The sequence below is a fragment of the Heptranchias perlo genome, chromosome 15 (genome assembly GCF_035084215.1).
Source record: "Heptranchias perlo isolate sHepPer1 chromosome 15, sHepPer1.hap1, whole genome shotgun sequence".
NCBI lineage: Eukaryota > Metazoa > Chordata > Chondrichthyes > Hexanchiformes > Hexanchidae > Heptranchias > Heptranchias perlo.
In genome coordinates this window covers 37,760,403-37,785,137 of record NC_090339.1, presented here as the reverse complement: position 1 = coordinate 37,785,137, position 24,735 = coordinate 37,760,403, and the positions used below count along the sequence as shown (strand labels likewise).

General features: G+C 43.3%; 1 protein-coding gene across 2 annotated transcripts in view; it reads left to right on the top strand.

Moving 5' to 3' along the window:
* The window catches only part of stard8 (StAR related lipid transfer domain containing 8), a 135,763-nt gene that overhangs the window by 27,589 nt on the left and 83,439 nt on the right, over positions 1–24,735 (top strand). The window contains exon 1 of one of the 2 annotated variants that reach the window (XM_067997071.1): positions 10,666–10,971. The exons of the other annotated variant lie outside the window; for it this stretch is intronic. Coding sequence (XP_067853172.1) covers positions 10,869–10,971 — 103 coding nt within the window. The 5' untranslated portion in view covers positions 10,666–10,868. Of the gene's footprint in view, positions 1–10,665; positions 10,972–24,735 lie in introns of those variants that run through there. 2 annotated transcript variants of the gene reach the window in all.

The following is a 24,735-nucleotide window of genomic DNA, read 5'->3' as shown; positions in this document are numbered from 1 at the left end:
TACGACGAGAAATTAGTGTTAATGTGTTAAAGTCCTGTTGAAATAACAGAGAGGGGAACTTCAGACTCTAACATCCCACCATGTCATTTAAGAGCCTTAGTGAAGGGCTAAGGCTAATTCTCAGAAACGGTCTTGAATATTAGCCTGCAACACGTGAAAACAAATAGTTACACTGCAAGTGTAGTGAACTCAGACTTGTTGTGATGCAGGCTTGTCATAACACAGGCTTGTCATTATTTAAACTATAGGGTTTACCTGATATTCAAATGCTCAGATAGGAGGAAAATAAACTGAAGCACATGATAGAATGTTTTGCATCAGCAGCAGATTCAGAAATTTCTGAAGGTGAGGATACAAAATATATTTAGCATTTTCCAGAGGGATCTGCAGGAAAATCTCTCCTCCCAGGAAATAATAAATTTTGACACTATTTTCATGTATTTCCCAACATTTTAGAGCATTTCTACCGTTCAAAAAGAATTTATCCAGGGGAATTACAGATATTTTAAATATGAAAATAAAGTAACTGTACAGAACATCAATACAACTTGGCTCATGTGGAGCATAAACACCGGCACAGACCTTTTGGACCGAATGACCTGTTTCTGTGCTGTAAATTTCTATGTAATTCGATGTAACTTCACAAAATCCACTTCCTTCTATAGTGAATTTAACCTGTACGCGGCAATCATCTGTATTGTATAAGGACAGTTAGGGTTGGACTTTCCTCTGCTATACTGCCCAAAATTGGGAGTTATAGTGATGTAAAATGGGGTGGAGAAGACTGCTACTCGACTCCCACCAGAAAGCTTCCTCCTCCTGTCCCTAGCAGGGAACTCAGCTGCCCAACCATTGACCACACTGCTGCATTTAAATGACAGCTGGGGGAAGGGTGGATACAGGAAATCTGTCCATTTTCCCCACCTCCTGCCTGAAGTACTGGCAACCCCATCTACTGGAGTGGGCTGGCAGTACACTAATGGGGCAGCAGCAGTCAGCCTCTTAATGGCCCGTTGGAGGGAGAGGGTCTATTAGTTGGCTCCTCTCCCTCGCTGCCACCTTATATTTGGACCTAAATAGCTCGCAACTCAGTAAGAACCTTTTCTATTAAGTTTCTGAAAAAATCCTTGGGGTGCTTCTGTCCTCTTTAACTGTACATACTGCTCTTTCTGGCACTACAGGGAGTGTCCCACTGCAGAACTGTTGTGTTTTGCTCCCTCTGTGTGTTGGAGAGGGTCCTAGCAGCTCACCCTCTATGTGTAATAAACTGCAACCCAGCAAGATGGGTCAGGATCATAGCGTGGTTGGGGTAGTGAGTGGAATCCACCATGGAGGACAATCCAGCCCTGAGTGTTACAGATCTAGTTCTGCGTCTTTGTGTTTGCCAGAAAAATTAGCATGAATTTAAACTTCCCATGCTCCTCTGAAGTCGTTCCAGTGAGGTTGTTCATAAAGTTAAGGGAGTGAAAAAAAAAGACACAGCAGGATATTAAATCAAAGCCTAATTCTCTCTCGCTGTGGTGTGACGATGGGATAGGATGGAAAAGATATGTTGAGAAGTGACAGGACAGGAAATGACAGACAGAGTGTGGGAAAGTACAGGAATCTGGCACAATATGAGAATGCTCTGGCAAGAATTTAAAGGTAACTGATATAATGGTTGCTCCCACTAGATAAAGACCAGCAAAAGGCATAGCACATTACATTTTAATTTACGCAAATTAAATACAGACTCATAAACACCGAATAAAGTATCCACATGACTGTGAGCCCACAATATATCTTTGCCTGAAAGTCACAACAGGCTCTCCTTGCTTTCCTGTGTTATTCTTAGCAGACTGACCATATTATTTCACAAAACAAATGTTACTTCAGATTGAGAATCCCATCAATAACAGAAACTCAGCTGACAGAGCCATCACAATCCCTTAACACTGAACTGAAGCAAAATGCTACTCCATCTTACAACAATATAATGAGCTATTGTCTTGCAACCCACACATGAGATTGCAGCAACTTGCTGTGATTTATTTTTTCTTCTTCTTGAAATTCTTTCCGCTCGCCAAAGAAATGAATGATGATTATCCACCCACACCCTCCCTCTGGATGATACATGAGTGTCAGGTTGGAGTCTGCTTTTATTAAGCATTGTATTGACTTTTATTGTACTGACTGATTTCCCTGGTGCCAAATAGGATTTCTCTCTGTCTTGCATCTCGCACTTCTCCACCAATGAGCACTACATCTGACTTAGCCTAACAAGAGAATAAGGAACATTTGGCTGGTGATGTAGCAGAGGTAAAATTCAACCCAAATCTTGCAAAACAATGTCAGCTCGACAGCACAAAGTCCTGGCTGAGTGGTTGGCAATTCTTAAAGCTGTGAAAGTGTGTAACCCAGTAGTACATCCATAGAGAAACTAAACTGCACTGGCTCTATGGGTGACCTGGGACAAGCTCAAGAGTTTAAACCTGCACTAACTTTTACCAACAAACATGGGCAGTGAATACTAGGTTTGAAATACTGATGTCTATGTAAAATGTAGATGGTTGGCATGTATGCTGTAATTTATTGAAAAATACTCCTTCTTTTCTGGTTTCTCTGAGCTCTTAGCCACCTCACTTTCCTTACTTTTTCCCTATTTCTCACTTGCTTTCCAGGGACGAGGAGAGTAGAAGTACACTTTTGGAGTTGATGCTTACCAATTTTTTTGCTTCAGTTTACTTGCTTCCTCCCCTGAAGGCATGACCTCTTGCTGAGCATCAGTTGCTCCTTTGGTACCTCACCCAAGTTAGCATTCTATTTGTGTGAGTCTAGACAGTGAATGCCAGGAGGCTATTCAAACCAATGGGCATCAGAGCCAAACCTGATCTGGTCCTCACCTGACATCAACACACACCCACTTTTCCAGCAGGGATCTTTAGGAAGTGATCAGGAGCGGGAATGATGACTAATTTTCCCCCTTCACAGCTTGGGGAAACTGAAGGCGATTTTAGTGTACCCCTCTACTATTCTAGCTGAGATCAGCTAACAGCAGAGAACAGGTTTCAAACCTGGGCCTTTCTTGGGGTGGTGCATTTACCAATTGAGCTATTGATAGATTCAAAGTAATTCATTGTGTGTGAAGTGCTTTGCAATTTATCTGCAGGATGTGCTAAGGTGCTAAATAAAAGCAAGTCTTTCCTCTGACAATGTGAAAACATCTATATACTAATGATGTCACAATAATGGTGTATTTGCAAACACAAGTTACACACAAATAACAATTAAAGGGAGGCAAACTGGAACTGGGGCACTATTCCAACTTATTTCTTCCCATGATCTCAAACCCGTGGAACTCTTTCCACTTGGAGAAGACATCTGGCTAGGGGGGAGAGAAGTTAAAAACAGCTCATCGTGAGCAGTTGGATGCTGTGATGGGACTGTAGGATTTCATTTTTGGGCTGATGAATAAAGATAGGAGAAATGGCCTTCCTTTCCTGCATTTACCTTACTCTGCTGTTGCTGCTACAATTTATAGGTTTTTAAAAATCCGAGCTTGGTGTCACATAATCACTGCTTATTGAATCACCTTATTTTCTCTTTTGCTCTTTTTAACCTTGCTTTGCATTGTGGGCCTTGCTCTTCACAATAAAAAAAACACATCCACCAAACCAATGATTCGCTCTGTGGTTTGACATGGTGAAAGGTGACCACAGAGTTACCCCTCTGGCAGAAAATGTGAAAAAGGCAGCTTTATAATAATGTGTGGTCTGTCTGGAGGCTGGAAGGAAGGAGACAGGAATGATAAGTATTGCAGGAAGTGTGTGCAGTTTCATGTAACAATCCTTTCATTTGTGGCCTCTGGAAATGTCAGTGATGGCTTGAGGATGCCATCCGGCCTTCAGACTGCTGGGAAATAACATGCAATTTTGTGATATGGACCCTGCAGTCAGCCAACGGATAAGGTCAGTGAGCGGATGGAGTTCAGTAGCCCTTGAGTGAAATGCTATCTACTTGGCAGAGCTAGCAAGAATTTCCCCTCATCTGTCTACTTTAATATGTTAGTGCTTACTAAGCAGTTAAATTGAACAAAATCAACTCCCAGATTTGAAAAGAATGCCCATTTATGCAAACTCCCCTTGAGCAGCCCAATGTAGTGAAGCCCCAGCTCTTTTATACTCTAAAATATGATCTCAGTGTATAAATGAAAGGCCCCAGTTTTAATTCCTCCTGCCTGGCAGAAACCGGGCTGTTAAAATAAATGCAGCGACTTACCCCCCAGTGATCCCGCTGCCTTTCCACTGTGTCCCAATATTAACCTGCTCTTTTGAGCAGACGAGCAGGATACCCGCATGAAGGCAGTGGGGTCCTGCTTTAAATATGGAGATTGGGTCCGAGGCCTAAGCAGGGGAGCAGTGATGGCGGGAGTTGGTTCGTGGGCCAGAAAACGCCCAGACAGGTAAGTTTAAAAAAATCTTTTTAGGCTTCCTTGTGGGCCAGGAGGGCTCCTCCAGGCTCCACAAGGAAACCTTGGGCCTCCTCTTCCCTGGGCTTCCCTCACCCACCACTTTCCTGACTGACAGGGACCTTTCCCGTGGGTCCCCGTTGGTGGCCTCCTGCCACCCTGGTAGTTGATCTGGCCGGGTTAGAGTGGGAGTCTGACGAAAGTTATGGAAATGAGGCCTGGCTGTTGAAATGAGCCGGGCGTCGCTGTCTCTGTTGTTTCCAGGCCCACCACCTGCTTCGAGGCTCATGCGCACCATTCCCGTTGCCCCCTCGTTAAAATCGGGGCCTTACTGTCTCCGTTGGGGCAGCATTTGGGAACATAGGAATTACGAGACTAAAAAAGATCACGGTCCATCTAGTTTGCTTTCTACCATCCTGCTAGTTGCATGATACAATAGTAATGGAGTTGTTGATTAATCATAGCAAACAATCTCTAGCAGTTAGTCTACAACAGACCCAGACATGAGGCGAAGAAAACCCCAGTGTGGAAAACTTTGGGAACCATAGGTCCAAAGTCCACCTGTTCCTCCAAAGCATGCTGCACTTACCACATGTCATGTCTCAAATTGCTCATATACTGTATCCCAAAATATTATTTTCTGAAAGAAATCTGTCTAATTTGCATTTGAATTAATCAATACTAACTGCTATCACCATTTCCCTAGGGAGTCTGTTCCATAGATTGACCACTCACTCTCTGAAATAATTGTTTCCACAGATTAGTTTTGAATTTACCTCCCTTCAAGTGCAGGCCGTGTTCTCTGGTTCTACTGCTCTGGACACGGTGAAACAGCTTGTCATGGTCTACATTATCTAGTCCCTTTAAAATTGTAAAAACAGCAATCATATCACCTCTGAACCGACTCTTTTCCAGTGAGCATATTACACAATTGCTCCTTATAATCCAATTCCTCCACCCCCTCAATCATTCTGGTTGCTGTATTCTGTATCCTTTTAATAGCTGCAATTGTACTGTGGTGACCAGAACTGTACACAGTATTCTAAGTGCAGTTGCTACAACTGGCATCTGTGCTTCTGAATCAGAGACGGAAAAATTATCTAGGAGTCCCTCGCCTGCTGGAAAGTGCACAAATATGGACAAGTGAGGACAGGTGACGATTAGACTTGGTTCTGACGTTCCTCATGGTTGAATAGCCTGCTGAAACTTACTGCAAGGCTCATGCATGAAGAGCAGCCACTTGAATCAGGTCCCAGCGGACTGCCAGCTTCTATAGAACCACACCCCATCAAGAGTCAGCACCTTCAGAGGGAAAAGATGAGGAAATTGACCAAAAACTCCACACTAGTTAGGGCCAATAATGCAGCTTTGGGCACTAATATCGCTGTTGTGCATGGGGTGTTGGCTCCCTATGCTATAGTGCACTTGGGCCTAAGGAGTGTGTGATGCACACAGTGCTCAATAATGTAACCTAGAAGCATCTCAGACACCATGAAGCCTCTGCACCACTTGTGTGCTAAGCTCCTAAAAGTCTCAATTTTGATGCAAATGATGCAAATGGCTTCAGTGGCTCAGTGTTGAGATAAAACAAGTAAGTGCAGGGAGGCCTCTTCTGTTTAGAGGGTCCTTAGTCTTAAAGGTACACTATCCATTTTGGTGTATCTGTTTGCAAGTCACAGTTTCTCTGCTACATTGCTGTTGTTGAACAAGGAAGGTAGTAACACTTCTTGGTGCCTTCCTGACAGCTTCTTAAAGCTGTACTGCATCTACATGCCTGTTTATCCAGCGAATTGACTTAATGTGCTCATTTGTGAGGATCAATGGGTATCCCTGTGGACAGACCTTCATTTGTAGGATCTGGCGGAATAGGATCAAAAGGGGCATGACAAACACCTTAAGAAGCTCTATTAGGACCCATCTTTACGCCATCACCTATGTGTACAGGACCAGGCTCTCATATCTCGAAATATCCTAAGACACTTGCATGTGGAGATTAAGTTTCCTGAAGAAGGCTGTAGTATAAGTATTCACATTCTTGCAGTTTCCCCACTTTAATTGTGGTTATTTTTCTAGCGGTCAGTCCAGCACAGTCCTATGGAAGTACTGCATTGTTAGAGGTGCTATCCTATTGCATTGTATAATAAAGTGAGGTCCCGTCTGTCGGTTAAAGATTTCACAGTGCTATTCGAAGAGTATTAGGGAGTTCTCCTTGTGTCCGGGCCAGTATTTCTCCTTCAACAACACACAAACTAGTCATTTATCTTATTGATGTTTGTGGGACATTAGGGGCATAGAATGGCAGCTGCGTCACTGCAGTACAGAAGTAATTTTACTGTATGTAAAACATCTTGACATTTGTTTAAGGATGTGCTAATGCACTGTTTAAACTCAACGCTTTCTATTTTTCCTATTTACAGTTTCCAGGCCCATTTTCTTTGTTAAAACCTGAGTCAGTTTCCTTACAGTTGGCAGAACTGTTTATGACTAGAATCATAGATCCCTGAGTGTCCACCCAACAACTGCAGATTCGTTATCCAATTGGCTAATTGGTTGTCCTTAGTTCTTGATAAAGACATTTCAATTAAAGAACTAATTCTATATTAAATTGTCAGCAGATAAAAGAGCAATGTAACAGCCTCAGAATGAATACCAAATTCCTTAATATTGGCAGAAAGAAGAGGAACAAATTGAAAGCAACAAAGGAACAGTCTAAAAATACACTTGTGATTTTTAACTGTAAACCGAGAAAAGCAGAACAAACATGTTTACCTCAAATGCAGAAATGTCTGATCCTGACAGATAACTCCAGCGAGCAATTGGGCAGGTCTGACATGCAAGTTTGAGTTCCTTCAAGGTAATTATAACACCTATCACATGCTGACTTAATCCTCTACATGATGCTTACTGAATCAGTCACTACTTGCCTTGGAAAGTTTGGAGAGTAAATGCATCAGATGCTATAGGATTGATTGATAGAGAGCAGCTTTGATCCCTGATCTGAGCTAATTTAGTTGATCTCAGCTGGGGCGGCAGTGGGGGTAAAACAATTGGCCACAGCACCTGTAGGCAAAGGAGGGGCAAAGCAACCACTCTAGTGATTCCTGCTGGAAAGGTGCATATGTCTGCACAGTGAGTGAGGACAGAATTGGGCTCAACTATGATGTCCTCCGTAGTCAAATAGGCTGCCAGCAGTCACTGCCTACGTTGCCACATGAAGAAAAGTATTTTGAATGATTTGGAGGGCTGGCAGAATCCATGGAGCCATACCCCTTAATGAATTAGCTCCTTTAGGAAAGGAGGGGAGAAAATGTTGCCCCCTCCAAAAAAAAGTTAAAAATTCAGTAGACCAGTATGACTGCTAAATCTTGGGAGGAGGTGAATGTAGAACGACTGTGTAGAGATTTCCTTTGAGTGCTGCTCGAATCCATAATCCATTTTCTCTCGCCCCAGTTGAGTTTGGTTTGGCTGCTTTGCATCCTGCTGGCTGTCAACACACTGGAAATGATGGAATCTTAGGAGGAAATGCTGCATCTTCTAACCAATTAGAGAAATGAAATCTGAGCCACTAACCCGTGGCGAGTGGAGCACAGACTAAACAAAACACTAAAGGACAATGGGGACCTCACCAACTGAGTGAGAGTGAACTAATTCACCCAATGCAATGTTTAGCTTTTCAGAGGTCTTTCACTTTGTGCTTTTATTGACCTTTGTAATGATTGAACTGTATTGCTCTGGGCAAAGAGCTTGTTGAATCAAAAATTGAACATACACAAAAAATGTTTTCATTTTCCTCTCTCTTTGGCCAGCTACTCTTACTGCCATGCCTTCTTGTGTCCATGCACTTTCTTGTGCTTGCCATCAATGTCACAGTGAAACTGGCCAGCAGGCAGTGCAATTCAGGTGGGATGGCAGTTTATTTCCTACTGTACACAAAGTAATGACTCAATATTGCATTGTGCTCCACCTGGTTGACAATTGGTGAGAATGTCAGTTAATGAATGAGCCAGTGTTGGGATTCAAACTTTTGAACTTCTGTCATGGATTCAAACTTGTGAACTTCTGTCATGGATTCAATTGTTACTGGGTCCCAAAAAAGAATGTTATAACATCAGTGCAAAGGCACAGGTGACATCTATGATTCTGCACACAATGATTTCTGATCTCAGGAGTCTCTCTCATGACAGTGAAAAAAGCTTGGAAGAGATTGCTGACATGCCCTTTCAACTGGAGAAAGCCGGAGGGCGTACATGCTGGGCAACAGATGACCGAAATAACGTAGTAGTGTAACTCAATGCATTCACTTTCTGTCACTGAGGCTACCTAGCTGCAACGCTGGTAGTAACTGATGTAACTTCCCTAGCTTCCCCTTATGTATTTAAGGGGAAGCTGGATAAGCTTATGAGGGAGAAAGGAATAGAAGGATATGCTGATAGGGTTAGATGAAGAGGGGTGGGAGGAGGCTTGTGTGGAGCATAAATGGTGGCATGGACCAGTTGGGCAGAATGGCGTGTTTCTGTGCTGCAGACTCTATGTAACACTATTTAACTTGGGTTTAGTTATACTTTTTTCTGCAAAATGGTGAGATATCCTGATGTAGGTTTATGAGCCATGTCAGTCCCAATGGCTCAGTGGGCAATTTATCGTTGATGTGATGTTGAAGCCATACAAACCAGCAAGTCATAGGTTTGATTTCTGATCTGTGTGGAGCTAGGTGATCTTTGTTGGAACAGTGAGGAGGGAAAAATCAGCCAGAGTACTTGATTGCAATCTATTCCAGTGACTTATGTTGGAGGAGAAAAATATTTATAAATGGGGAGTAGAGGAAGAAATTTGGATTTAAAATAACTTTAAAGGTGGTGGGAATGTAGTGTGTGGCAATCCCATTATGGGGAAGAAATGGTGGTTTGTGTCTGTGGAGGTCCCAGTCGTGCCACTGTGAGGCAGTGCTAGGTAGAGTACAGATGAATCAAAGGGGAAGTTGCTTGATGATGCTGATGTGCACCTTATTACAATTGGTTTCAGTATCATGTTGGTGGATACCTAGGAACTAGTTGTCCACTTGTCCTCCTAACCAGAGATGCACGTGATATAGAAAGACCAGGGGTTGGGGGAAGGCTGGGGCAAATGGAGAAAATTAGCTTTTAAAGGTACACTGTGTTTATGAAAAAAAAGTATTGGACAATTTTGGAAGGAGAAGAATCATATGTCATCTTCATGACAATGGCATTCTGTGTAGGTGACATGATGAAGTGTTTGATGCATCATTGGGTCATATGTTTGATTGTCATTAAATGAAAAAATGCAAACCTTTTTTCATGATGAATATGTATCTTAATGGCTCCGTAGGTAAAGACACCACCCAGTGCAATACTGAGCCATAGAGACAAGTTTCAATCACTGGTCTGTGCAAAGTTATCTGATCCAAGCCAGGGCAGCAGTAAGGATACCTCAAATTGACCAGTGGGCTAGGGAAAGGGAAAAAAATCAACCAATATTCCTGCTCCTGATTGGTATCCAGTGACCCTTTGGAATCAAGTGGAGGTCTGGAGGGGATAGGATTGGGTTCAGGTGTGATTCCTCCTATGGTTGAATAATCTGTCAATAATAACTATCTAGATTAATACATAAAGATTGGCCATTTGGGTGAGGGTTCTGGTGACTGAGGAACTGCACCCCAGCAATTCAATGGAGATGGGAGGAAAACCATGAAGACAAAATAAAGAATAGCATCTAATGCAGTATGTTCACTCTATGCTGTTGCTTCAAATACTCAGTTCTTTGAATTTACGACAAAAGCCCTGAGCACAAATATTAATGATATATAAAAATTACACACACGTTGTCAGCCTTCATTACATTAAACTACTTGACATACGCTCTTGTAAGGAAAAAAAGTGCATGAAACTTTAATTCTATTTGCCAATGGAATATTTAATGAAGACACATGAAGTAAAATGTCAATGCTAACACAGGCACGATGGGCCAAATGGCCTCCTGCGCTGTATGATTCTGTTCTATGATAATCTTGGGACAGTTGGGTAGCTTGTTTGTGGTAATCCCCCTCTTTTAGGAGTGTGCTGGGTGGGTGTGTAGGAGGCTAAGGCTGAGAAATAATCCATGATCTCATTTTGAGTTGTTGCTGACTTCAAACTGTGGCTTTGCTGCAAACTTCCCGTAGCTGCAAAAAATACCCGTTTGTTCCAATAAGAGTGAAGTGAGCAGGACTGAGTGAGCAGACCGCGCTGACTCAGCCCCTCCCCGCCACTTTACACCAGCACCAGATTGAAAGAGAAATCCTCGCTCTGTGCCCGGGGCGCCTGGACTCGGAGGATGCCAAGCGCTGTGCTCCGCAGGATACTCACGCTTACACCAGACACACGTCCCATTTACAGCCGGCTCGGGGGCTGCGAACTCGGCAGCGATGGATGGCTCCGAGCCGTCGACCGTCCCGAGGAGGCCGAGGAGTTTCCACTTTAAGAGCTTCAGATCATTCCTCAGCAAAATGACTGACCGACGGGTAATAGGTAAGAACAGATGTGTTTCTTTCTGAAACTTGTTTTTATTATAAAACGGACCGAATATGTATATATAATACAGTATATATGTTGTACACATTAATAGCAAGATGCATTTAATTATGTCTTGGACAGGAGTGTATGGATTTTTAATTTTAGTTTCTGAATGCCCTTTTTCTGAGTGGACTGTTATTCAGTTTTTGATATATCAGAGTGTTATATAGAAATAGGACATATCCTTTGTTGTGGTACAACATCCTGAGATAAACCCTGTGAATTTCTACTTACTGTATACTGTGCTGCCCGACTAATGCAGTCTTGCACAAATAATTCTGGGGGCAGTGAAATGCCAGCTTCGGAGTGCATCTGACAACACATCACTGGCCTTATATATAAAATGTGGTATTAGGCTAATAATGAATAGACAGGAATCTGTTTATTTGGTGTTAAAATAATGCCAAGGATAGTTTTGCCATAAAGTGATTCCATGTGGTTATCCCCAACACATATACTCCATCTCTCCATTCATGATAGATCTTGTGCTTTTTCAGCATGTTTATTTTTATTAATATGATTCAAATTTAAAAACAAGAATAGTGGGACTGAATGGCGTGCGGGAAGAATGAACATAATTGAATCATACCTTCTGAGTGTCTTCACGCGCAGAGAAGTTTGTAACGATGAAAGTTTTTAACCAGTCATATGCTAATGTCATTCCATTTTCACTGATCACAATTGTTATTGAAGAGCATTGACAACACGGACAGCGCCACTGAACTGAAAACCTGAACTGAAAGCATGATGTTCACAGCAGATATTATAAAAAAAATGGTTTAGAACATTCAAAATGCTTCAAAGAATTGTCTGGTCCATGTTGAGTTGGCTGATCTCAGATAGAGCAGTAGTTGGGCTGCTACAATTGGCTTTGACTACCATGGACTAGCGAGGTGGAGAAATCAGCCACTCCTGATCACTAGTGACTCCTCAGAGATTTGTAATGAGGTTGGGTGCACCACGGACGTGAGAACGGGATCAGGCTTAGCTGTGATCCTCTCCATGTTGAGTAACCAGTACTCCATATCTAGGCTCACACATGAATAATTGCCTCGTGCAAGCATTTGGTATTTGAGCTATACCTTTCATGTATTAATGCCAAATATTATTAACATGTAGATTTAATCATTCAGGAATTAATTCGATCTTGTCCAAAAACATGTCGATTTTCACATTAAATGTGTGTCTGGGGAGCTGGTGGGGTGGAGAAGGGGAGTAAGATGTTACCTGGGTTTTTTTCGGTGGGAGAGAGAATGTCGGCCAGGACACTAGGGTTATCTGCTCTTCTGAGAATAATTCAATCAGTGCCGTCCACTTCCATTATATGTACCTTGAAGATCGTCTCCACACTCCTGGGAGCAACACTTTAAAATGTGTCATAATTGTGGAAGCCAGGTTAAAGCAAATCCACTATCTTAGTGTAGGGGCTGCAGGCACTCTTAAAGGCAGTATCACTTTCACCTGACGTTTAGTGCCATATTTGCTATTAGAGAGACATGATCAGGATAACTGGGTGCAATACTCTGCTAGCACAAAGGTATTCTAATCTACTCTCTTTAATCTACTCTACTTAATCACTGTGATCCTAGTAAACCTGTTTACAAATAAAATAAAGGATGGTAATCAGACTCATTCTGAAACATAAACACTGAGGAGAGAGGACGAAGTGAGTTAGATACTGTTTAGGGAAACATAGGCCTGGATATTCTGGCCCCTTTCCCACCCAAAAACGAGCGCACAAGTGGCGAGTGTGGGCAGAAAGTGGCTCGGGATTGGGCTACGCTGAGTTTCTGTCCAAGTATTGATCTGTCGAATGTTTCTGGCCCCCGGGAATAGCACTGCCAAGGTTTACCAGAAATGAAGTGGAAGAGATGCAGACGAGGGGCAGGATGATGTTGTGACGTCATTCGTGATATTTCCCACCATCCCACCCCTCATGATATAAAGTTCAGTGGAAGATGTTAATGCCAAATTTAAGTGTTTATGTTAGTGAGGTGAGATTTTTGATCTATCGTAAGGAAATATTTTATTGCTCCTGTCATTTAAGCACTTTAACTTAAGGCTCATTACTATGGAGGCCTAAAGCTGTGAATTCATGGAGGAAAAGTTTTAAAGTAGTTGGCACTGTCTCATTAAGGGAAATTTCCTTTGGGGTGCCAGAAAGCAATACGTTACCTCTGGGCATTCCTCTGTACATGGCCTTCTTTCATGATAAGAAGGAGGAGCAATAAGACCAGAGAAGGTTCTGACTGCGTCAGAGGCGACTGAGCAGGATAAGGATTTATCCAGCCACCAGACTATATAGAGCACAGAACTCTTATCTTTAGCTGTATGAAGAACGGTGCCTGAGGAGACTCAAATGCTCAAAAAATGTGCTTCAAGTATTATGCCGGATTCTGGATCCTAACCTGAAGCTCAAGGAATTCCATTGCTTTATCCGTGGAGATGACATTTTACATATCAGGATCCTTGCAGCCCAGTGCAGAGGATCTCTTGCAACATTTCAATTAACTGTTCACCATTGCATCTGGCAAGTGACTGATGCACCGTTCATTAGAGCTGCCGAGTTCATTTCAATCTCCATCGTGCAGCTTCTCAACGTGAGAGACTATGGGACTTTTTCAAAGTAGCAGGATTCCGAAAGGTGCAAGTAGGTATGGACTGCACTCATGTGGCTATCAAAGCATCAGTAGAAGATATGGTGGTTTACATCAACAGAAAGGAATACCATTCTCTAAATGTGTTGCTGGTTTGTGACCACAGGCATATGATCCTGCACATCAACACAAGGTACTCTGGCAGTTACAATGATGTATTTATAATGAGTCAGCCCTCTGTGCTAGGTCTATTTGCTAATCAAAAGAAGATCAACAGATGGCTTCTTAGAGTTAAGGAGCACCCTCTGCAAACCTGGCTACTGACTTGGCTCAGAATTTCTCACAGTAATGCTGAGGAGAGGAACAAGGCCCAAGCATTCACCAGATTCATAATAGAGCAAACCGTTGGAATGCCGAAAGCACATTTCTGCCATCTGGATGTCTGATGGTGCTGTACATATACACCAGCATTAGTATCGATATGGGCATTGCCCTCTGAATCCTGTATAATTATACTCTGGAGAGGAGTCCAGCTGGATGAGGAGGACAAACCACTACAGGAAAGAGAGGAAGATGTGGAAGTAGATGACGATGAGCATGATAATGAGAAAGATCCCATAGGCCTATCCAGTGCCTGGCCCGAGAAATGTCAGAAGTGGTCTGATAAAAACACATTCTCATGAATAAGTAATGAATGTATATATTCTTGGATAAATCCAGACCCTAATATCTGTACTTGGCTACATCTTTCCACAACATTTAAAGCTCAGATTTGCAATTTCTTGGAATTTTCTAGTAACACATCATCCCACTTTCTCACAATACTCTGTATTGTTAAAGAATAAAAGTAGAAAAATAGTGTCACCTAAATTTATTACATAAATATATCCTACACCACAGAAATTCCCCAATCTTCACCATAGTACTTCCCGTTTCTGCTTCTACATGCTTACAACCTTTCGCTAACTGTGAACTTCTTGTAGGTGTCACTTGAGTGACTGAAGTGGAGGGGATGGTCAGCTGCTCTCTGTATATCTGTGCCTCATGGAACTGAAGTGGATGATGTCTTTGGCAGCCATTGCCCTGAGAAGAACAAACTGCAGGTTGCACCTCCAAATCAAATGATAGGCAAAACCTGATCCTGTTGTTGCCACCCAGCATCAAGCATCAGTGGACCTGACAGAAATTCAATGGATCTGAATTCTGGAGAGAAAGCTATATCTAATGAAGACCTGCCTGCCAGGCCACTGGTGCTGGCCACATTTTCAAGTGGGACAGTGATTGCCGAAATGCAGATTGAATGGTCTCAACGAAAGTTGAGAAATCCCTATCTATACTTCTCTTAATGTGAGCACTCAAGGCCTCCATGATAGCAGTGTGAGCTGCGTCTCAGGAAGCAGACATTGCTCCAGAGGTCTCATTTTTGGGGACAGCCTCTGCAGGTCTCTAGGTTGTCACCTTTGCCAGGGAATGGTTCAATGAGGAGAAACCCTCCCCAGTGGTGCTTCACCTGCTGATAATGGACTTCTCCAGCATACCAGACAGATTCTGCACATTTTTGGAGAGATTCCTCAGTGCTTGCACATGGATTCAATGCTCTAGAAGCATCCTTCATTTGAAAGCATAGCCCATGAAATCTGTGTCCTGAAACTCATCAGCCAATCCTCCGATCAAAGATGTCATCATCCTCTTCCTCCATTTCCGCCCCCCCCCCCCACCCCCCACCTTCATCCTGACCATTTGTGAATCGTGTATCACCCATTGCATTCCCTTCTCACTAGTCTAAAAGCCTGAGTTGCTTGTCTGTAGCCTGGCACTTGAAAGTGATGGAATGAATGGTGATATGGGTCATGGTGTTCTGGTAGGTTGATAGCTGGAGTGGGAGTGCTCCACTTGCTCCATGTCATCAGCTACATTTGGATGCATTTCATCTGGATAGAGGACAGAGTAACAAATTAATCTGAGGCCATTCACCACTGAGCTCCTCTGAATCTTCCAATTGCAGTAGGCTGGCTGAAGGCATGTTTTGTCTGTTGAAGCCTCAGAGGCCAGAAGTGTTTCATCCATGCGCAAACCTGTTTCTGACACCAGTCCACCAACCTCTTCATCTTCAACTCCTCTCATTGGACGTCCTATGATGTTGAGTCCCTACTCCTCATTGGGGATCAATTTGTCACTCTCCCTGTGGACTACTTCGCATTGTGTGGTTTCATTTCCAGCAACAGAAATGTAGCCTAGGTTGTATGATAGCCTCATTCATCTCGTGGGAATTTGGAAAGGCACTCATTAACTGCATGCAAGACTCATAATTGTGACATTCATAGGGCTGGCAGTGGCAGTTTAAATGGTAAGCATGTGGGATGCTGGTGATTATACATTATCCAGCTGGGGTGCCAATGAAGTGACAATTGTGTGAGAGAGTCTGGGTGGTTCACTACTGGCAGCACATGCTACACTGAGATACTGATTGTGTCAAGAGACTAACATACCAGGTGCTGGTAGGGCGATATTTAATGAGGTGGGTCATGCACTTACCTTGCCCATGCTGGTCGAGTGATTACATTTTTGTTGGCACTGAGTTGCTGATCTGGAGGTTGTGGAATGGCACTAATTGTGTCTCCTTCCAATGTGTCCTCACTGTGTCTCTTGCCCTGTGTGACAAAAAGTAGTGCCTGCCTTGGCCTCATTGCTTCTAAAAGGACTTCTATCTGAGAGTTAGTGAAGTTTGATGCTCTATTCCCTGCAGATCTTCTGGCTGCCATCACTTCTCATCTCTTCTCCCATACTCCTTCTTCTGTCCTTTCCCCCTTAAGCTGACACAGGGCTTTAAAACCCGTAGCAACATCTGAGTTTCCATTCCCACAGGCACTCGCACCCAATTATCGAGAGCCGTCTGATAATTATGTAAAAGCACTGATGCCGGGAAATCTGCCGAGGTCAGTGGCGGGAACAATGGGTGGATGTCTACGTCTGCTGCACTTCCACTGGTGGAATGGTGTATTGGGAAATCTAAGCCATGATCTTAATTGCAAAACCAAACAAAATTGAATTCTTAGCCACAAATGTGGCTTACATAAATTATACCAAGGGGCAGATTTTAACTCTAAGCGGGTTTGCGGTGAGTTGATTCTCTGTGCAGCAGAGGCAGCAGGGGTTAACGGCAATTTTAACAGCCGGGCACTCCAGCTCCTCCTGGCCCCAACAAAGGAAAGTTTTAGACTTACCAAAAAGGCCTCTTTTGTCTTTGCACCAGCTGCAGACCTGCTTCTCCCTCGTGCAAAAGCCATTTCCCCGTTCAGGCTCCGGTTATAATTACATCGGAGTATTGACGTAATAGAACCCCTGTTTTCATAAATTTATGAGGCTCCCATCTGCTTCAGGCATGCGCCTCATCTGCCTGCAAAACTCTGCAGGTTAACACTGCAAATGGTCCTGATCTGATTGGTAAGTAATCTGCTCGTTTTTAACTGCCCACCAGCCCAGTTTCCACTGGGTGGCTAGGGTTAAAATCGACTCCCAGTGCTGTCGGTTATAACACTCTGTTTCACTCACCTTCAGTGTAAGGCTGTCAGTTATAATAGCATCTCCATTACATACTCCACCCTCATTATGTGGCTGTCAGTTCCAATACTCTGTAAATCCTACACTCATTATAAGGCCTACAAAACACTCTGTTACGCTTTGTCCTCATTATAAGACTGTCCATTGTAATACATGCAGTTATACCCCACTCTCATTATAAGGCTGTTAGTTATGATACTGCCTTTGTTATGCACCACTCTCATTATAATACTCAGTTATAACACTCCTTTGGTTACATACCACCCTCATTATGAGGCTCTCCATTATAACATTCTTTCCATTACTACCTCCACCCTCATCTTAAACCGCTCAGTTATAACAACTCGCTGTTCTAAGGTTACTAGGCTTTGGTTGCTGTATTTTTCAGGTTCTGCTAGTGTTCACTCACCAGATATGACTAAAGAACTGTGAATTTTTGGTTCCCCAGGATTATGTTATAATAAGTATTGAAACCCAGATCCTGAAGGTGAAAGGTTAGAATTGTGACCCACTGGACCATCCAATCTCACATCAAAACGTTATACAGAAAGCTCGTACCATTCTTTTCTCTGTTTATGTCTTTCTGTTCCTTTTTTTTTGGGCATGGGAAAATTTGGGGGTTTTTGTTTCTTTGCTGAGAATTTTTTAAATGTCTCATGCTGATGATCTCATTTGTGGCTGATGGCAGTTACTGAATCTGTCTCAGAGAGATGGGGAGACACACTCAAATGCCCAAAGCTGAAACACTTACAGGGTTAAAGCAATCCAGTGAATGAAAACTCTCTGCGGACTGTGTTGCGTCCTGTGTGAGGATGTATTTTCAGTTATGATGTGTGATGAGTGATAGATTTGCACCTTGTATTGCGGCATCCAGTCTTTTGTGTATTCGTGCGAGAAAGACTTAATTCAAATCTTAGGATTCAAGTTTCCCAGATGGTTCGGCTAGTAAATATACCCAGTGTGACACTGAGCAATACAGACTGGGATTTGAGTCCCTAGTTTGTGCTAAGTTAGCTGATTTCAGTTGGGTGGTAGCAGCCATGTTTCAGTTGGCCTCAGTACCCTTGGGTGAGGGAGAGAAAAAAGATTAGTTGTGATTTGTGCTTCTGATCAGTATCCAGTACTGCCGTTGGAAATTACGTGTGTGTAGGAGTCAGGTTAGAACACTATGTAATTCTACCAAGGTGGAATAGCTTGCTGATGTTCACCGATAATAATGACTATTTGGGTGATATAGCATACAGCAGTCAACCCCAGTGGAACTGTATCCCAGCAAGAGCCAGCATCTTTAAGAGAAAATTGAAAAAAAAGAACTGAGCCAGTTCTTCATTTGCTCTCTATTTCACCACTAGTTGTACTTCCCCTTTAAGTAGCAAGCAGTGTGAGTGATTTAGTGCCAGGTCAGTTCCCTTTTAATATCAAGGTTTCATTTTTTTAGCCACGCTCGGTGTTTTGGTTTCAGTAATATGGTATAACTCTGCCCAGGCCAGGCATCGGTTTAAAACTCTGATTATGACCAATTGTTTCAATTAAAGACTTCACTCCAAGTCAAACATTAACCAGTCACACGAAGGATTTTTTTTCTCACTTGACCTGGAAGCATACATATAAAGATTGGAAAACACGCACAGCTACCCTGGAGGAAAGTGGACAGACATGGGTCTGGACGCACTTCTCAGACCCTTTAAAAGCAATGGTACTGCTATGGTGGGGTCATTTTTGGACATGTTTAGTTCCTCTGAAGTGGTCTGCTGCAAAAAGTCCATTGCAACACTGACGTATTAACCATTGGGATTACGCATGGCTGCCAGGCTACTTCCTTCAAAACCTTTTATTTATAGAATCTTACCCCCATATCATGATTGATTATGTAATTTTTGACCCCCAAGAATGGGTGGATTGTGGACGGGTGGGCAGTAAAAATAGTTATTTTTTGGAGCGGGACCACATCCCAGCTCCAACGCGCCCACTTCCGGGTTTATTCCAGGCGCGTTTGGATGCGAGGGCATAACAGAAACCCGGAAGTCCTGTCGCCACTTAAAGCCGGCAGACCGATATTTAAAGGGCCAATTCAGGTAGTTGAAACACTTTGGCTGCTTTTTGTGGATTCTGCAACAGAAATGGATTTAACTTCTCCGGAACGTGTCTCCAGTGGCTTCTGAAACACGCCATAGAAATGGAGGGAAGTTGCAGCCGAAGCTCATTTGGCCCTTCAAACCAGTGATTGACACATCTCAATAAAAGGTGAGGTATTGCAGCTGGGCATTCAGTTTTCTCAGACAAACGTCTGTCTGGGAGTTCTTTGTGTTTAGACTGAGATTTCTTTGTTGAGACTGAGAATTCTTGTGTTCAGACAAATTTGCCTACATTTTGGAACCCCTCAAACTGACAAGATCAGGATGAGGGCGCAATGGATATATTCCACAGTACATCTGAGGAGGAGGCACATCATCATCCACGGCAGGCATGGTGTACAGTTCTGGGATCTGCAGGTGCAGAAGACAGAGTTGAGCAACAAGGACTGGAGAAGAGCAGAGAGGGGACCAACGGAGGGGCCGAGGTCACAGGAGGCACTACCCACGTGAGAGGGTCTACGGGCAGAGGCTGAGCTTCCTGGACCTCTTTGAGGAGCAGTGCTTACGCAGGCTGAGATTGTGTCGGCAGGTGGTCGCAGACACCTACAGGCTCCTTCATGAAGAGTTGCTCCCAACTGAACCTGGTGGCCACGCATTGCCCATCGCAGTTAAAGTCACCACTGCCCTCAATTTCTTTGTCTCCGGATCCTTCCAGGGCACCGGTGACATCTCCAGGGTGTCTCAGTCGTCTACACATAAGTGTATACGACAGGTGATGGATGGCTCCTTTGCTACGTCAACATCCCCCGCAATGACATCAGCCAGATTGAGAGGGTAGTGGGGTTCAACTCTCTGGCTGACTTCCCACGGGTGCAGGGTGCAATTGATTGCACACACGTAGCAATCTGAGGACCTCCACTTGAGCCAGAACCATTCGAAAATCGAAAGGGGTATCTCTCCATCAATGCACAGCTGGTGTGCGACCACCAGAAGAGATTTCTGCAAGTGTGTGCCAGATTCCCCGGCAGATATCATGATTCATTCATTTTGCGGGAGTCCAACATCCCCGGCCTCTTCTACACAGAAGACAGACTTGAGGGCTGGCTCCTTGGAGAAAAGGAATACCCCCTGCAGACATGGCTCATGACACCTGTGAGAAACTCCACCAACAAGGCACAGCAGCGGTACAACTAGAGCCACATCACCACCAGGTGAGTCATTGAGCAATCCATAGGAATGTTGAAGATGGGTTTCAGGTGCTTGCATGGTTCTGGGGGAGCCCTTTGGTACTCGCCAGCGAGGGTATGCAGAGTAATCGTCGTGTGTTGCGTCCTGTACAACATAGTGCAGCAGAGAGGGTTACAGATGGAGGTGGTTGAATGCGCTCATGAGGTATCCTCATTTGGCAGCAACATGGAGGAGGAAAATGAAGATGGGGAACCCATCACTAGAGCAGCGGCGCACATTGTTGCCTGTGATGTCAGGGATTCCCTCATCTCTAATAGGTTCTCACAATGGGATGTGCAAATTGAAGACTTCAAAATACTCAGGCCGCCTGGAACAACCATCACCACCACTGCCCCCCCACCGCCCCCCGTTTGCACAAAACAGTCCCTTCAACCACGCATACACCCATTGCATCCGCCCAATGGGTGACATGATGACTTGGCATTCATGAAGCACATGAAAGGGCGAATTCAAAAAAAGGGACTCAATAATGGCCAAGACGTGGCAGTGGTGGTGATAATTATTAAATTTAATGTGCTATAACATTGTACCCTTGACATTGATTACATTGTCTTAATCGCCACAGTTTCAGTTTGAACCAGACTGTTCGCAACCTTGGCATCCTATTCCACCCCGAGCTGTGCTTCCAACCTCATATCCTCTCCATCACAAACATAATGCATACTTTTACCGATGTATTATTGCCCTCTTCTGCCCTTGCCTCAGCCCATCTGCTGAAACCCTCATCCATGCCGTTGCCATTTCCAACTCAACTATTGATGTTCTCATGGTCTTCCTTCAGCTCTGTTATCTTCAACTCATTCTGTCCCGCACCAAATCATGCTCATCCATCTCTCCTGTCCTTGTTGACCAACATTTAACTCCCAATGCTCCAATTCCTCCAATTTAAAATCCTCATTCTCATATTTAAACCCCTTCATAGCCTTGTCCCTCCCTAGCTCTGTAACTTCCTTCAGCCCCACAACCTCCTAGAACTCTCTGTTCCTCCATTTCCTCCTCCCTTTTCCCCACTATTGGCACTATTGCTTTCAACTGCCTAGGCTCCAATCTCTGCAATTACTTCCTTAAAACCCTCTGCCTTGCCACCACCCTCTACCCTTTGAGACCCTCCTTAAAACCCTTTTTGACCAAGCCTTTGGGCAACCATCCTAACATCTCCTTCTTTGGCTCGATGTCCATTTTTGTCTGATAATGTCTCTGTGAAGAGCCTTGGGACTTTTTCTACTTTAAAGATGCTATATAAATGCAAAGTGTTTTTGTTGTTTTCTATCAACTGTCTATTAAAAAACTGGGAACTTCCTGGTCTGCATGACTCAACTACCCACTGCCTTAACCAGTTTTTGACCTTTTTTTTGGTCATAATGCCAACGGTTATTTATTGATTTTGATGTTGGCATTACAGTTGGAAAACCTAGGCCTTTTTGTTTTGAAATGTAATTTTTGGGAGATCTGAGAGAGCCCTGATTTGGGAACCAACTTCAAAAAATAATTACAAGATTAGGCTATTAACTATTGGGAAAGAGGACAGGAAAAACATTATGTCTGACCCAAAAAGATTTTTAGGGCTTAATAAGAAACTGTTCCTCCGTGCCATCATTCCTCAACCATCTAGACACGTGATGTCTCAAGTGCCACTATAATGCCCTAGTTTCTTATTTTTTGGGATGTTTTTACTCATCAAGGGTAAGGAATGTGCTGGGGAATGGAACATTTTCCCTTTTGGACATCTAGTGTCAGTGTCAAACACAGGCCAGGTACAGCATGGGTTACATGCAGAGTAAAGCTCCCTCTACACTGTGCCATTAAGCACTCTGAAGCCAGATTAGTTGCAGATTAAAGGTTCCACTGTGCCAGTTATGCCTTAGAAAAGCAGCTCATTCTGTTCCAGGGTGACATTTTTGGATTCCCTAAACCAGATGCGCTCATGGCCTTTGAGTGAAGTTGGCAATAGTATGCCTTAGGCTTATAGCCTCTAGGAACTGGATTGAGACTGGCCAAAACCCATTTTCCATAGGACTCATACATCTAGTAGACAGGGAAGACTTTCATTCTGGGCTGGATTGAAAACCAGGACCCACAAGTGAATGGATATGATGTAGCCCATCACATCAGCCAGTTCCCACTGAGTAAATTCTAAATTTATAGGCTTGTTGGATCAAATGGCCTTTTCTCATTCCATTCTTTCTTCTGTTTGGCTTGTCCTAATTCTAACCATTAGCTGCTTAATAAATAAACACTGCTGCCCAACAGCACCCCCAAGTGGCTGGAGGTGACTTTAGGCAGACCCACATGATTCTGCTTTCTAACCATCCAACTCTTCACTATACTGCTCTCTAAAGAGCAGTATAGTGACAAATGGAGACACTTGCTTATGGGATGCTCACAAAGAATTGCAAGAAGAAAGAGTTTAATTTTGTGAACCTTTGTGTGTAATGTTTCATGAAAAAAGATAGAAATGGGTTTACCTAAAAGGTTGTAACGGGCAATATTGAGTACATGAGCATGTCATGGATAAATATCATAATCCTGCTCACAGAGTACATTCCATTACTTGTACTTTCAAAAATGCAGTGGATTCAAGAATATTCTGTTGGAAAATGTACTGCCTTGTAAAATATGCACTCATTGGACTCAGGAGGTAGAGTTAGGGAGGGTGGAGGAAAATATGGCCTCTTCTCTGTTAGTTTTTGTTAATACCAAGGATACTTCTATTACCTGGCCTAAGCACACTCAATAAGCATAACGGACAACATTTAAAAAAATTGTGATGTCTTAATGTAAATGTTATGCTCATCGAAGTGAGTGATATTAGAGTTGGAAAATAGAGCACTTTCTGTTTTGAGCATCCATTTTCAGCATCAGGCACTCCCAGATCAGATATAACAGGGTTAGATGTAGAGTAAAGTCTCCTCTGCTCCAACAATATGCCTCAACCCCCATTTCTGAAGGTCACCTCCTATTCCATCCCGTCTATTCCTGCACCAGCTATTCTGTAGCCTAATTCAGTGAGGTTGCCAATTGGTGTCAAATTAGGGACAGTTTTGCACAGTGAACCCATGAGAATTTATTGAATGTCCAAACTCATTTCACATGGAACCTTTAAGGCCAAAAGAAAATTGAATTGTGGTGATGAGGAGGAGGGGTTGTATTTCCAGACGATTCTTGCACATAATTTTCCTTCCCCATCTGAGGGTTTTAAACCTGTAAATTGAAGCTGAATCATACTCGGTCACAATTGATTTGAATTGGGATTTTTTTTGTCCAATTTTTCTCCCTCTTTTGAAGATGTTGACCCTTGTTAGGGTCCTGGCCAACCTCCTGTATCTCGTACCTCACCCAAGTGGCCATTTTTCATAAGTGAGTGTTGATGGGTTATCTAACTTTAGGGAACATCACAGCTGAGCCCAATCCTATCGACGACCATGATCCACACACACCCCTTCGGGTAGGGATAATAATCAGGGGCAACAAACATGGCTAATTTTCCACTTCCTAGCCCAGAGGAGATATAGACACTTGTAGCATTCATACTGCTACAGCTGAGATCAGATTTAGACCAAAAATTGAATTTGGGACATTCCTGATCTTATAATGACTCAGTACCATACAGGATGGTCACTGAGCCATTGGGTGAGTATTCAGGACGCACATGAATCAACATCAAATGGGCAGGAGAGGGGAAAGTGCATCGCATGTTTTCTTTTGAGTCAATCACAGAATAGAACCCTTACTCTCTCTTGCTCCACCAAATTGGAATGTCCTTTGCTCTGTGCTAGGGCTGTACCCAACAATGAGGCTCTCAGAGGCTGAAGGAATGAGTATGCAGCTGTCATCTTTGGCTTCACACACTGCGGCCCCTGTTCTGGGATCCTGTCAATATGTAATTCATGGGCCGTTTCTCTCCGCGTCTCTTTCCAATTTCCTGTGAGATGTTTAGCCCATGAGTGAGCTCTTTGATTCCAATTTCTTTGCAGTCAAAAGGTCGCCAGAGGAGAATGCCATTTGTGCCTGCATGAAAGAGGGACATTTTTAAAACTCTATTTAACCAATATTCACTTTTTCACAAAAATTAGCTTACAATCAGAGATGTCATTACTTGTTTCTTGAAAATATTTCAGATGAGCCACTCTTTTTTGAATGAAACAATTCAATTTGGTACAGTGTGGGTGAAGGATTTTGGCTCATTCCCTATCTGATAGTAATTGTGTGATTTATTACTGAGAGGGTCAGATCTTTGA